Consider the following 15,328-nt stretch of genomic DNA (forward strand, 5'->3'; position numbering starts at 1 on the left):
ATTTAAGGAAAGGTAACAATCTGCTACATCCCGTGCTAAATGCTTGCAGATAAAACAAGGATCACATCTAATAAACTGTAACAGTGACTAACAATTTTAAATGCTTTGCATTGTTAAAAAAATTGCCCCCTGATTGCATTCTGAGTCAATCATGATGCAGAAAACCAGGACCCCCTTTTTCTGTATCTTTTCCCAGACCTACAGGTGAAAGAACAAAACTAAAAGAGAAACCTACAACAATTGCAATTTCATCTTACAAGGGGAAAAAAAGACATTTGCACAACCCCCCCTTCCTGACTCCCTTTTCCTATGCACTAAACACAGCTGAACAATATAAACAAAATCTTACAAGATCACAAATCCCTCCTAAACATTTCAACCTGCTCCAATAACAGCAACTGTATATAACGTTCAGAATATGCTTGCCTTTTCAATCATAATGCTGCAGTACAGTATTACCTGGTGGATCCATTTCTATGTAAAAAATCAACTCTGTGCCACAATTTACATCTGTCCTAGGATACTCTAGGTCCACTTCTTCCATGTTCCAGACTGTGTTGTACATGTGGGTGACTTTTCAGCAAGAAAGCTCAGTTAAAACGAAACAGTCAGGATCTCTTTGTAATGGTGTCTTGGAATTCATTTTAAAACCTCTAAGGGGCTGCACTGTAACCTATTACATCATAATCCCCAGCCAATCATGTCAAAAATAATGTCACTGGACCACTCCTATTTCATCATTTTTTTTTTTTGTTATTCATTGTTAATCTTATAACAATTGTCATTTCAGAAAGAGCAGGCACTGATGATCGGGAGCTGATCTTATTTATTTATTTATTTTTTTAAAAAGACTGAACGGGTTTCTCAGCTTACACAGATCACCCACCCACCCCACCCCCTTTAATCTTTTCTGTCTGGCATTTGGTACATTCCAATCCTGGCAGGTTGACAAAGGGTGATATGCTGCAGCAGGAAGCCTTCTCTTTCACTCCTACTGTGGGATTCTTGGTGGATGGAGAGCGACTTCCCTTCTAGACACAGCAATGCAATATCAGGGCATTGTTTGGCTTTGACGGTGGCGCTTTTAAAGGAAAAAGAGAGACACCAGAAATCTCAAGAGGTATATATTGTTGCCCAGTGCCTATTTTACGGATGTTTGGTTGTGAATAAGCTTTATCCTAATAAAACGTTTTTATGATGTCATTTGTTTCTAAGTAGGTTCTATGTCGGTCATTATTTACAGAATATTTTAATTGCTTTAGGGGTTAATATTCCAAATAGATTTATTTTTAAAAAGAACAAAAAAAGCCTTGGCTGCAGCAAGGGGGGGGGGGATCTCAGCCGCTCACTGCCTGTTAGCTGACTTTCCAGCCTGCAAAATGTTTGGGGAAATAATTTCAATGTACTTGGTTTGCATGGATTTTAGATGAATTGATTCCACAATTGCCACTTTTGCCATTCTTAAAAGAACTTCGTGATAATCTGTTTATCAGGCTTCATGTTTCCTCAAGCCCTGAAAAATCTCTCAACTAAAGCAAACCAAAAGCAAAGTTCTTTCTTTTTTTAAAAAAAATAATTTCTTCTCCAGCCTTCAGAAAAGTCTCTCATATAATACAACTCGTCGTGAGTTGCATTCTGAATATACAACATGGTTTCACGTATGAAGGCCAGGCAAGGAGAATATTGAACTCAATACTCTAACAAATGACTGCACTGATATTGTTACAGTTCTGTCCTGCAACAGCCATGGATTTTACAAATCAAAGTACTGCATGTAAGAATCACCATGACCCATTATCTGAAAGAACATTTGTAAAGGGAGGCACACAAATCTAATAGATAAATAAATAAATGAACTGCATACTTATAGCACCATATTGACACCTACAAATTCATTACCCTACCACTATGATGGCGAACCTATGGCACCCGGACACCTCTCTGCGGGCACTCGAGCCGTCGCCCCAGCTCAACTCTACCGCATATGAAGGTGCCCCTCCCACCGGCCAGCTGGTTTTCAGGTCTGTGCCATGCACATGCATTGCCGAGGGGGTTTGCATGTGCATGCACAAGGGCGTGGAACATGCAGGGGGCTGCATGAACATGCACAAGGGTGGGGGAGCGTATGCATATGCGGGGTAGTGCATGCATATATGGGGAGCCGCGCAAGCATGCATGGGAGTCGGGCACAGGGCAATTGTGTATGCATTGCATTATGGGTGCACATACTTTTGGCACGCGATGACAAAAAGGCTAGCCATCACTGCCCTACCACAACCATGCTTAAGCCCATCTTGAAGTTGCTTTCCCAACCTTCCCTGTCCAGTTAGGTGGATGGACACCACAGATTCCTTCTACTTGTTTCAAGTAACACGACACTTCAGAGAATCCCAGACACAAGCTCAAACGGTGAAGCTCAGGGTTTAGCCCACCTGCTACCCAAATAGCTCTGCCGCCGAAGCGCATTGCTGACATAGGTTATATGAGATAGAAAGCAACACGACTAACCATTAATCGATTATTTCTTTCTCTCTCTCACTGTATTTCCCTGAGGTACGTTTCAACAAAATACACTGCTCAAAAAAATAAAGGGAACACTTAAAAAACAGAATATAACTTCAAGCAAATCAAACTTCTGTGAAATCAAACTGTCCACTTAGGAAGCAACACTGATTGACAATCAATTTCACATGCTAGTTGTGGCAATGAAATATTCAATGAGAATATTTCATTCATTCAGATCTAGGATGTGTTATTTGAGTGTTCCCTTTATTATTTTGAGCAGTATACATTTTACAGGTGGGAGAAGAAGATTTTCTCGCTAAAATTTCTCGCTGGACAGTTGCAATTGTGTGATCAAGTTACTGCTTAACCCAAACTAGTCTAGCTTGCTATGACATCACGTGGCAAACCAGAAAGAGCAAGATTCAGACAAACCAGTGATTTTCCACAGTTCCAGCATATGTTGAACAGGTTTCATTAAAACGCATTTTGACCATTAAAGCACAACTATTTAATCTGCTTGGCTGCAGCATAAATTATTCTAATTGCGATAGAGATCGAGAAACATCCATGTATATGTAAATCCATACCCACACACACATACACATTACCAGAGTTCCTTCCTTTAAAGAATCAGTTAATCTCTCTCTCTCTCTACTTCAAATTACAGATCAAGAATTACTTACTTTGTATACTATGCATGGTGCGCATTCGCCCTTGTATATCACAATCTGAAAATTCCAGGCTGAATGTGTGGTTTCAGCTCAGCTTCCCAGTTTAAAATACAAATTAAATCAGGCTTTCCTTGGATTCAAATCTTCTCTAAAACAACTAGGAAGAAGTTTTATCTTGAAAACTGTCATGAATTCTTCTGCTTGGTAAAATCCAGAAGAAAAAGCTGCAGTGAGTAGAACCAAGAAAAAGCTCCACGAGTCTTTTCCCCCCCTTTGGAAAGAAGAATCAATCTCTGTTCTTGCGGAGACTATCAGCCCATTTCTGTTTCATCACTGAATTTAGCTGGCTCTTTTTTTTTTTCCTTTTCAAAAAAAGTCCTCCGTCGCTTGCACGTCTCTCCAAGATAAAGATCTCAGTTTCATGATTAACTTGGGCAGGTTCAAATATTTGCTGAGCAAGGGATTTCAGGTGGGGGGGGGAGGGGAGGGGGAAGCTGGAGTCAAAGTCAGAGTTGTCACCAAGCTAACAAGTGGCCAGTGCAAGACTAACCGGTCTCAATTTAGCTAAGCAAAATGAGAAGACCATTGTAAGTAGCCTTAAAACAGTTTCAACAACCAGCTGCTCCTTGCAGTGTTGAAGGAGACTGTCAAGAAAAGCATTATGAGCAGCCAAATACAGGAAGTGGCTAAGCTAATTCGGGGGCCGGGGGGGGGGCGAGAGACAGATAGAATGAAAGCCCTCCTTGTAAAGTTTTGTGGCTCAAAAAAAAGCCCACAAATTCAGAAGTTCTTTAGCATTCACGACACCACCTTCTAGTGGACCCCAAGGACAGGTGCTGTCTAAGGACTCCCCAAGCGAAGCCCCGTATTCAATTTAAAATCAACTTAAAACTCGTCCCCGACCTCTGGCTAGCTTCAACTTCCATAGAGCTTTTATAACATTAAAAAAAACAACAACTTGTGCATCTTTATTTGCAAGTACTTCCCGCGGGGTCCATCGGGGCTTGTTCTCAAGCAGATATGCTATAAAATTATATTCCCCTAAACAAGGGCATTATTTTGGTCGAGCGAGGCCAGTACCACTGTGCAAGGGAAAAGATTTTAAAGATTTTATTTGATCAGATCCATTTCACTATATCTGGATAGAAAGGTTGGATGAGAAATTGTTTACCCTCCTCCGATCAGTATAAATGGATGTCGAGCCCACAAACATTCATTAAAATAGGAAATTCTCTTACTCACAACAGAAAGGTAGCAGGGGGGGAAGGGAGGGCAGCAATATTACAAAAGTGCCTATATCAGCCAGCCAGGCACACCCTAAGTACCTAAGCATCTATAAATCCATTAGTCTTGTGGCACAATTTTATTTTACGACTTAATGAGTGGATTTGATTCTCTCTCTCTCTCTCTTCCCCCCCCCCCTCTCTCCTTGGCAAACAGACATATAATCTTTGGAAATTAAACACTTGGGACATTCTGCTCTTAACATGGCATGGTTGAGAATCATACGGTTGTAATGGCTGCTGAAGGAGAATGCCCAAGAAAAAGTCTTCCTCATCTATGTTTTCGCTTTCTAGAAAAACTTTCCCCTTTTGCTCCTCTGACTATGCTTTTGGCTTAGCATACCAAAGAAGACATAATGGAGGCAGGGAATAAACCCAGTATGTCATTTCCTGTCCAGAAAATTAAAAAGGTAGGAGTTACGAAAAGGCAATTTGGGGGATAATTTTTGAAAAATTGTAGGAGGAAGGGGAAAGAGAGAGAGACACACACACATACGTATATGAATACACGCACTTAATAAATCGTCTTCCTAACACTATTCCGGCACTATGGCAGGGTCCCGCATACACACACTTAGTAACTCAGGGGAAAAGATATGCCCAAGCTATTTTTGAGATTGACAACAGAAGACTGATGTTATATGGCAGTAATTCTCATGAACGAAGGCAAATATATGTATCCCAAGATAACGTTACAGAATCCAATCAGTCAGCAGGACCAAAGATTTATTTTTCCAAGATTTGGGACTCATATTGGAGTCCATCGTCGGGGACCTGATCTTTCTCTCCGGAATATACGCACTGATCTGGTCTGTGCATTGTATTTATATGGTTCCTGGTTGTGTATAATGTTTAGTTGTTAGAATGCTAATGGCCAGCAATTAGGTTATTAATTGTTTTTTCCTTATACCGCCATGCCCTCGATTCTTAAGTATCATAAATGGTAAATCAGTGGTAAATCAGCACTCCTATTGACTGACAAGGGATCCGTTTACCAGACTTCAATCATTTCTCTGACTAATTCTCCCTTGGATTTTTCCCAAAAATTGATTGGTTATCATAGGTATGGACTTTGAGTTCCTGCCCTCTAGCCAACCTGGTTTGAATTCTCGCCCTCTAACCTGGCTGCTAGCTTACAGACCTAATTTTTATCTCGTTTTCTTTTTCCTTTCTTTTTCCTCCCAATGAAGCCCACCAGTAGAAACAGAACAATAATTTGGACAATCAAATTTATTTCTTACATTAATAAAAAGACCAAGCCTTAAGAGGGAGCAGGCCTTTTAGTGTTACAGTGATCCCTCGATTTTCGCGATCTCGATCTTCGTGAAACGCTATATCGCGATTTTTCAAAAAATATTAATTAAAAATATTTTCCCACCCGATGACGTCACTCTCTTCCTTTCTCATCTTTCTTTCTCTCTCTTTCTCTATCTTGCTTCTTCCTCTCTCACACTCTCTTCCTCCCTCTCTCATCTCTTTCTTTCCTTCTCTCTCTTTATCTCTCCCCCTCTTGCTCTCGAGCGGCGGGCGAGCGGGCAGCAGCGAGGAGCCGAAGATCGGGGTTTCCCCTTTGCGTGGGCGGCGGGGAAACCCCGATCTTCGGCTCCTCGCTGCTGCGGCGCTGCCGAGCAGATCAGTTGCTGGGCGGCTGAAGGAACCTTCCCTGGGTCTTCCCCGCCGCCCACGCAAAGGGGAAACCCCGATCTTCGGCTCCTCGCTGCTACGGCGCTGCCGAGCCGATCAGCTGCTGGGCGGCCGAAGGAACCTTCCCTGGGTCTTCCCCGCCGCCCACGCAAAGCGGAAACCCCGATCTTCGGCTCCTCGCTGCTGCGGCGCTGCCGAGCAGATCAGCTGCTGGGCGGCGGAAGGAACCTTCCCTGGGTCTTCCCAGGTGCGGAAGTAAAAACACCATCTGCGCATGCGCGGCCATGGAAAAAAGGGCACGCATGCGCAGATGGTGTTTTTACTTCCGCACCACTATATCGCAAAAAATCGATTATCGCGAGGGGTCTTGGAACGGAACCCTCGCGATAATCGAGGGATCACTGTATTTGCTTTTTAAACCCCGACTACAACTTGTTTGCTTATAACTAAATTTAACATCTGTTGTAACACTCTGCTTTACAATACTTGGAAGAACCCTGTTGTACATATACATGATAGTCCACCATTGTCTAGCAGTAAATAGTTATACTGGACAGAAACAAGTTTCTCATAAACATTATTTCCTCCACACTTTTTGAATTTTGTGCTTTTGGTGGCAGAAAAATTGGGTAACCGCTGATTAAAAAAAACTACTCGCACTTTCCATAAGGCAGCAACAACATAACTAGGGTGCTCGTTTTATATTTCTTTTTAATTGCAGAAAACCACTATTTATTTAGCTCCTATCTTGGCTAAGTCTTTAATCAGGAGCTGGATCCACAGTCTGCGTAAGTTATTAGTACAATACGTGATGGATCCTTACTCCATGTTTGCGGTGCCTAGCAGCCCATAAGCTGATTAGCAGCCAACTTTTGCTGGGCTAAAGAAAGAAGAAACTACTTCCAAACCTAGATGTTTGTAAATTAATTGCAATAAAAATCCCAGTGATTTCAACACCCCAAAGGTAAGAAATTGACCCATTTTAAAGTTTAATTATTCATAGAAGAGTTTGTTGTCCTGTATGCATAGATTTTATCAGGAGTGTATAATTGGAGGTGGTATTTAACGTGCCCCCAGTCTAACCTTTCCATTACTAGAGGCAACCCTTTTATATAGCTCTGCACCCATAGGAAAATAAAGCCATTGCATTGCATGGAGGAACTAGCTTGTGACTTCTGCTTCCTTCCACCCCCCCCCCTTTTATTAAGTGCTGTAAAAGGCAGAATTTTGACATTTGATGACTGAATTCTCAAAGCGGAAACTAGATGAGTACACAAGGTCCAACATTCAACTGTGGCTGCCTCAGTGATTTTATCTACAATTTATATTAAAGAATAACAAGCCTCTGAAGCAAAGTGCAGTGCTGAGTTTAGTACTGAATATGTTAAAATGGCATGCAACTTGGTTATTATTATTCGCTAAAAAAGAGAGCCCTCTGCTGGACAAATATTGTAATGCCGATTAGCTTCAAGTTGAATAAAGGGGTTGGAATGATGTAATGTCAAATACACTGCTCAAAGAAAATAAAGGGAACACTTAAATAACACACTATAACTCTGAGTGAATCAAACCTCTGTGAAATCAAACTGCTCACTTAGGAAGCAACACTGATTGACAATCAATTTCACATGCTGTTGTGCATGTGTATTTTGTACAGGATAAAGTATTCAATGAGGATATTTCATTCATTCGGATCTAGGATGTGTTATTTGAGTGTTCCTTTTATTTTTTTGAGCAGTATACATTAGATCAGAGATCTTCAAACTTGACAACTTTAAGACTTGTGGACCTGAATTCCCCAAATTCTCCAGGAAGCAGAGCTGCATTAGATTTTAAGCACAAATTACTTATGATTCATGCTAATACTGAAATTTGTCTTTAATATTTCTCTATTATAAGATATGTCATGACTTCATTTAATTACCATAATATCTTCTCTTCACTCCGTTATTTATTTATTCATTCAATTCAATTCAATTTATTAGATTTGCATGCCGCCCCTCTCCGAAGACTCGGGGCGGCTCACAACAATAATAAAAACAATATTCCAGCGAAAACAAATCTAATATTAAAAAGCACATAAAACCCTATCATATTTTAAAAAGCAAACAACATATACATACCCTAACATAAATATAAAAAAGCCTGGGGGAAAGGTGTCTCAACTCCCCCATGCCTGGCGGTATAGATCGGTCTTGAATTCATTTCCCACCTTTATTATTTTTACAAACAACTCAAGGCAGCAAAATGTCCAATACACCTTCCTTTTCCTGCTTTCCTTACAACAACAAACCTGTGAGGTGAATTGGGCTGGGAGCAAGTGACAAGCCCAAAGTCATTCAGCTGGCTTTCATGACTAAGACAGGACTTCCATTAATTTGATATAGAACAAGCATCAATTTACACCTATGCATTACCGATACAGACCTGGCAGTTTTGCAGCATTATATACCATATTTTTCAGACTATAAGATGCACTAGTGTATAAGATGCACCAAGATTTCAAACAGGTAAGTAAGAAAAAAGGTTTTTTGTCCTCCCCAGTCCCAGGAGCCTCCCAAATCCTCTGTGCACCCCCTTTTTTTGCAAAAATGCCCCTCTTTTCACCTGGTTTTTTTTTGTTGTAAAAATGGGGTGGGCAGAGGGTTTGGGTGGCACTGGGGGAAAGCAAAAATTCCCCGGTTTCTGCAAAAAAAATGCCCCGTTTTTTGCCTAGTTTTTGTCACAAAAATGGGGGTGGTTTTGCCTTCTCCCAGGAGCACACTGCAAGCCTCCCAAAACCTGTGCACATCAATTTTTTTGCGAAAAAACGTGCCAATTTTTCACAAAAATGGGAGGTCAAATGGGGCTCCGGAAGCCCCCCCCCCAAAAGGCTGTACTGTATAAGACGCATCGACCTTTCTAACCTCTTTTAGGGTGGGAAAGGGTGCATCTTATATTCCGAAAAATATAGTAGTCCCTGATAGGGCATTCTAGGTGTACTTACTCAAAGTAAATCCTACTACATTCTAGAACTATTTTAGATAGGTCTTCACAATTTAAATCTTTGGGGAGAGGGATTTCCCCCCCTCGATTTTGGCAAAGATCTCATAAAATATATTATACACAGAATTTAAAAAAAAAGACTCATAAGTATGTTTTTCTTAATTTACTCTGTACTAAAATAGGATTTATCACCTAGGATTTATGTTCATATTCAGTAGTTAGTTAAAAATCCTGGACTAGTTTAGCTGTATTGGCATACATATTATAGGTTAAGAAAGAAGAATTTGGCACCCAGAAATTAGAAGCACCCAGAAATTAGAAGTATTCACTATCTTGTCGGAACTCATTTATTTGTGTTTTATGTTTTTTAATTTATGTTTTGTGTGTTCATTTGTGTTTTTTAATCTCTAACTTTCCTATGTTTAAGGACACCTAACCAGTCCAGTAGGGTTGAGAAACACTTTTATCTGAGAATTAAGGGACCAACTGTGGGTCATACTAAATTATATAAAGCAATAATCTGACCTATTTTTAAATACTTTCCTGTCCACCAGATAAGAAGAACATTTTGCAGGGATGAAAATTATAATTTAAAGAATACATCACAAAGCAGAGTTTAAGATCTCACTAAACACTATCTGATTACAGAACAACTAGTCACATTGAGCCGTAGTGGTACAGTGGTTACAATGCAAAACTGCAGGCTACCGTTAACTGCCTGCAGTTTGGCAGTTCGATTCTTACAGGCTCAAGGTTGACTCAGCTTTCCGTCCTTCCAAGCATAGTTCCCTCTAAGCTGAGCAGTGAGCAATCGCTCACTTAAAAATCATCATCAACTCACGAGTTTTCCAAACCTGCCCAGAAGCCGAGAGGGAAAGAGTGAGAGGGAAGGAGAGAGAGAGGAAGAGAGAGAAACAGATAGAAAAAAGAGAGGAAGGGAAAGAGAAAGAAAAAGAATGGGAGTAAGGAAGAGAGAAAGAAAATCAAAATCTAATTTGAAACTAGCTCAATTATTTAAGTGGCATTTTGATATTGATAGAGTTACCCTATTATGAGCTCACTGTTATAGACACACAGTACAGTATTTTATTTTGAAATTCTCTGAGGCAAAACAGGGTGGTTTTTTTATTTATTTGTTTGTTTGTTTATTTGTTTATTTATTTATTATTTCTGTGCTGCCCAGTCCCGAAGGGACTGCCGCTCAGACACTATACTTTTCCGCCCCCCCCCCCAAAAAAAAAAAAAAATTAGAGGGAACAATGCTTCCAAGGTTGGCAAAATGAGGACCCAGATTGTTGGGGGCAATATGCTGACTCTGTAAACCTCTTAGAGAGGGCTGCAAAGCACTGTGAAGCTGTATATGTTTAATTCTATTGCAATTATGGCATCCTATGATATAATCCCTAGCAGGACCATATGTGCCATCTACAATTTTATTACCGTCTATATTGCTACCATTATTAAAAACAAGCTGTCAAATTAATCAATATTTTTGTTTAGTTAATTAATAGGATTGTATTTACTTCATACATATCATTAAAATAATCCCTATGATTTCTCTAGAAATTATAGACCCCTATTAAAATTTGAAACACGAATATCTAGAGAAAATATTTACAACTTGTAATTATCAAAATACTACTGTTCTTTAAAATTAAAATCAATCAAACCTTACTTCTGCTTTTAAGAAAATCATACTGCAAACAAGTACATGAGATGAAGGAATGTTTATGTTGGATGTTCAAAAATATCAAATTAAAAACATTTATGCCATGAGATGTGACATCTTTCGCTAAGTTCATTCATTATGTTTTTTATGCATTGCATTTGTGTCAAAAGGAATCTATTATATCATAAATAAATGTTTTGACTGAAATAGGCTAATCAGCAATGAAATCATTTGAAGCATCTCATAATACATCTGTCCTTCTACACCTCTGGGTATGCACCTCTCTCTGGTTATATAATAATTTCCCCCCTTGTTGAACAAATATGCTGATGTTCCTCCTGCATATTTTGAATAGTGCTATCAGAGTTATATAAGGATTAATATTCAGAGAACTCAGAATATCAACTGTTAACTCTAACGTAAGCAAGTTCTTTGCCATTGTGCAAGAACAAGACTTATGGTAGCACTGGAAAAACTTTATAGCTTTTACATTGTTATCTAGGAAGTTCAAGCCAAAGAAATTATTTGAATCCAACTTACATTACTATTCAGTGTACTACGCCACAGTTACTGTTGTGTTCTTAAGTATGGAACAAATATTTATGACAACTTGTTTAAAGCCACATCCATGAGAAAAGAAAACACATATTCACTGCAACATTATTGTAAAACAACTAATTAAGACCATGTTGTTGGCTTTAAGTTGGGATCTATTCATACTCAAATTGTATTTGGATGATAAATCTAAACCAGACTAGCAAGAAATACAGAATCCTCACATACAATGAGAAATGGCTTTACCATTGGACACAGTCCAACACATCCCACAGATACCTAGCGGGCATTTATTATTGTCCACATAGCTTATAAAGAGGTTATGTGCTACAGCTTTGAACTCTCTTGTGCCACGATGCACTTGCTGCTAGTGTTATGAGAAAAACAACTTTCATTAGAATCCTTGCTATTTCCTTTCTGCACACTATGGCAAACACCCAACTGTTCAAAAAAGCAAAGAAATCTTTACCGTGCACCAGGTAAAAAAAGTGATAAACAAAAGAACATCAAATATTAGCAAAAAAAACCCCACGCGGCAAATAAATGTATTATTTTTAAAAATACATCCCATCTGACATAAACTTCATCAAAAGTAGGAATTGTTGGTTACAAAAGAAAACAAAGACACCAGCTTCAAAAAGTTTCCAAAATATATGTTTTCTTACCTGGTGCAGGCTGTCTCTCATTCAATTCACTTGTAATTAACACTTCCACTATTTTTATATGTTGTTCACTGTCAGAGCTGTAAAAACCAATAAGAAAAATGACCATGTGTTACAGTAAAATAAAAAAGAAGCTGGAGGGAAAAAATTATGATTAACATTGAAGAAAAAATTAAAACTATCAAGACTCAGGAACACGTATCTTACCTGGCTGTTGGAGGTCTGAACAGCAAAAGGCTAAAAATTTCAGCCAGAGATTTTGCATTTAAAGGGGTTTTGGTAGTGGCCTGGCAAAGTCTAGAGAGATGTTTAAGGAGATACTGGAGTGTGAGCCAATACTGTTGAGGTATGTTAGGAGATCTGATGAATCTTTTCAACACTTGAGCATATTCTTCTGAGTTCTGTATTTCTGTGGGGAAAAAAATCCTTGTCAACTTGAAATCACTAGCAATTGTTTTAAACAGCCATGTTAAAGCATCAATTTTGCAAGAAGACATCAATCCCTTCAATGTAATCTAAAACACTTTTCCTTATGACAATGAAAAATTAAGCAAGCGTGGATGGCAAAAAGTCAATTATATGAAAGTCAAATTGAAACTGAAATATAATTAGATGAAAACCACTAAACGTTCAGTTAATGCTGGCAGAAATCTCCCCTTTGCCTCATGTGACTGGGTAATTTCTGAGATGCAGCAGATAAGACTCAAGAATGCAATTCTAACTTTGAAAGTTGTATCCTGTCCCCATAATGAGCAACTGAATTTGAAAACTGAAAAGGTTAAATACACAGTCTGAATTCATAATGAAGAGACAAACCTTATCTCTTTATTGCACTGCATCCCAAATTGCAAGTGGACTTCAGAATCGTGTCTAGCTAATACATTTACCTTGTGCATACAGATAAAAGGTTAACAATTAGCTTTTTCTACATACGAATCCTTGATTAGTTAACCAGTGTTTGAACAAATAATATGCTCGCCAAGTTACATGGCGTTCTTAACACTAAGATGTATTTTGTACATTAAGTTTTTAAAATGTACACATACATTTTCAATCATGTGTGCCTAACAGGTATGCATGCCAGAGAACAAGGTTAGCTTCAGATAATCCCAATTTATGTATATCACGTAGTAGAAGAAGCTATAATAATGTTCTTTTACATTATTATATTGGAAAAAGAAAAAAACCTCATAAGTAACATTCTACAATAGACCAAAATAATATTCATACAATGATGTAGATGCCATGTCTGATACAATGGCATGAACTGTAACATTACATCATGAGCATGCACTGTAAAAATAAGGATCCTCAAACCCAACTCTACCAAAAGAAACATTTATAAATGTACCTTGTGCTACAGAAATCATTTCATTGTAAACAGATGCTGGAATGACAGGATTTGGCAAGTCGAGAAAGTACCTCTTCAATGCATCTGTTAAAACGTGAAGTTCAATTCCCTCAAAATCCACTGAAGAAACCTCTAAAAAAAACACAGAGACGCAAACATGTTACGCACTATATTTTGCCAAGTGCTGTACTTCACTCAGAGAGGTATACAGTGTTCCCTCGATTTTTGCGGGTTCGAACTTCGCAAAAAGTCTATACCACGGTTTTTCAAAAATATTAATTAAAAAATAGTTTGCGTTTTTTCCCCCTATACCATGGTTTTTCCCCCGATGACGTAATATGTCATCGCCAAACTTTCGTCCGCCTTTAATAAATATTTTTTTAATAAACTTTAATAAATAAACATGGTGAGTAATAATCTAAATGGTTGCTAAGGGAATGGGAAATTGCAATGTAGGGATTTAAAGTGTTAAGGGAAGGCATGTGATACTGTTCGTAGCCAAAAATAGTGTATTTACTTCCGCATCTCTACTTCGCGGAAATTCGACTTTCGCGGGCAGTCTCGGAACGCATCCCCCGCGAAAATTGAGGGAACATTGTATTTAAATGAATGATGAGACCAGGGCGTTTTAGCAATCGCAATAGCACTTAGACTAATATACCGCTTCACAGTGCTTTACAGCAGTGGTCTCCAACCTTGGCAACTTTAAGACTTGTGGACTTCAACTAGCAGAGTTCAGTTAGGTGTCCTTCAACATAGGAAAGTTAGAAATCAGGGAATATAAGAACTCTGGAAGTTGAAGTCCACAAGTCTTAAAGTTGCCAAAATTGGAGAAAGATTGGAGACCCTCGATTTACAGCACTCTCCAAGCAGTTTATTTGTTTGTTTATTGGATTTATATATGTTGTGACAAACATTCCTTTGTCCTCCCCATAACAAGCAGTGTTGAATAATATCTGCATTTAACTCTCTTGAGAATTATTTCTAGAAAGGGAATCCTCTGTAAATAACACATTTTTGGGCATTTTTCTATCCCCACTCAGTAAATTCTCAAAATTGCTACTACAGGTAGTCCTCAATTTATATCGTTCGCTCAATGACTAACAGAAGTTTCAACTGCCTTAGGAAAAGTGACTTACAATCTCTTCTCTCACTTACAACCATCATCCCGTCTCGCAGCCACGATTGCAATCCAGCTGTTCGATAACCAACTCACATTTATGATCAGTTGCAATATCCTGCAGCTACCTGATTGTGGGGTTTTTGCTGATTTTTAGCAAAAACCTGACATATGATTAGCTGGATTCATATAACAAAAAATTGTTATACGATAGGGTCCAAAACTTGACTTACGACTGCAACAACTTAGGATGGAAATTTTGGTCTCAATTGTGGTTGGTGAGAACTCCCTGTACAGTAGGTGATTCTAGGTACTTTTGGGTATGTCTTGAAACTTTTCTATTGAGTGCAGAGACATTTGCAATGATGATGTCTTTTTACTGTGACTGAGTTCCTCGGTATACATATGACAGAGGCATACTATAATTTATTGGTAAGGACAGTGGTATTTTCAAAGATTCTATGATTGGGTCACTTATGATCTACTTTTCAATTTACTGGAATGTCATTAATAACAAGCATCCTTCCTCCCTTAGCCCATTTAATGAGGTTTCCCTCTACCACTATTCCAAATACTGTTTCTGCCACACTATTTGATATATCCTATATAATGAAATTTAATGTAATAAATGGCATTGCTATGTGAAAGAAAATTACACTGATATTAAATTATTACCGAGTTTAATTTTGAAAATAGTTGTGCTTACCACACTCAATAATCTGTCTTAATTCAACACTGCTGCTTGACCCTTGGGACTTATACAATGTCAAACATTCCAGACCTTAAAAAAAAGGAAGAAAAAAAAGAATGTATTAAGTTTTCTGATGCTGAAAATTTCCTGGAGTGTAGCTTTCAGTTGTTTACATTTCCTCCATGTTCTCAT

The 15,328-nt window shown here is 38.6% G+C and overlaps 1 protein-coding gene across 4 annotated transcripts in view; it reads right to left on the minus strand.

Annotated features, from left to right (window-relative positions):
• The window catches only part of PIK3R1 (phosphoinositide-3-kinase regulatory subunit 1), a 74,577-nt gene that overhangs the window by 15,039 nt on the left and 44,210 nt on the right, over positions 1-15,328 (minus strand). The window contains exons 4-7 of one of the 4 annotated variants that reach the window (XM_070743255.1): positions 15,152-15,226; positions 13,326-13,457; positions 12,182-12,383; positions 11,978-12,054 (exon numbers count right to left, since the gene is read on the minus strand). In XM_070743255.1, coding sequence (XP_070599356.1) covers positions 11,978-12,054; positions 12,182-12,383; positions 13,326-13,457; positions 15,152-15,226 — 486 coding nt within the window. Of the gene's footprint in view, positions 1-459; positions 581-3,188; positions 3,299-11,977; positions 12,055-12,181; positions 12,384-12,790; positions 12,843-13,325; positions 13,458-15,151; positions 15,227-15,328 lie in introns of those variants that run through there. The other 3 variants (XM_070743257.1, XM_070743256.1, XM_070743258.1) reach the window with 3 other exon arrangements.

Source organism: Erythrolamprus reginae, chromosome 2 (genome assembly GCF_031021105.1).
Source record: "Erythrolamprus reginae isolate rEryReg1 chromosome 2, rEryReg1.hap1, whole genome shotgun sequence".
Taxonomy (NCBI): domain Eukaryota; kingdom Metazoa; phylum Chordata; class Lepidosauria; order Squamata; family Dipsadidae; genus Erythrolamprus; species Erythrolamprus reginae.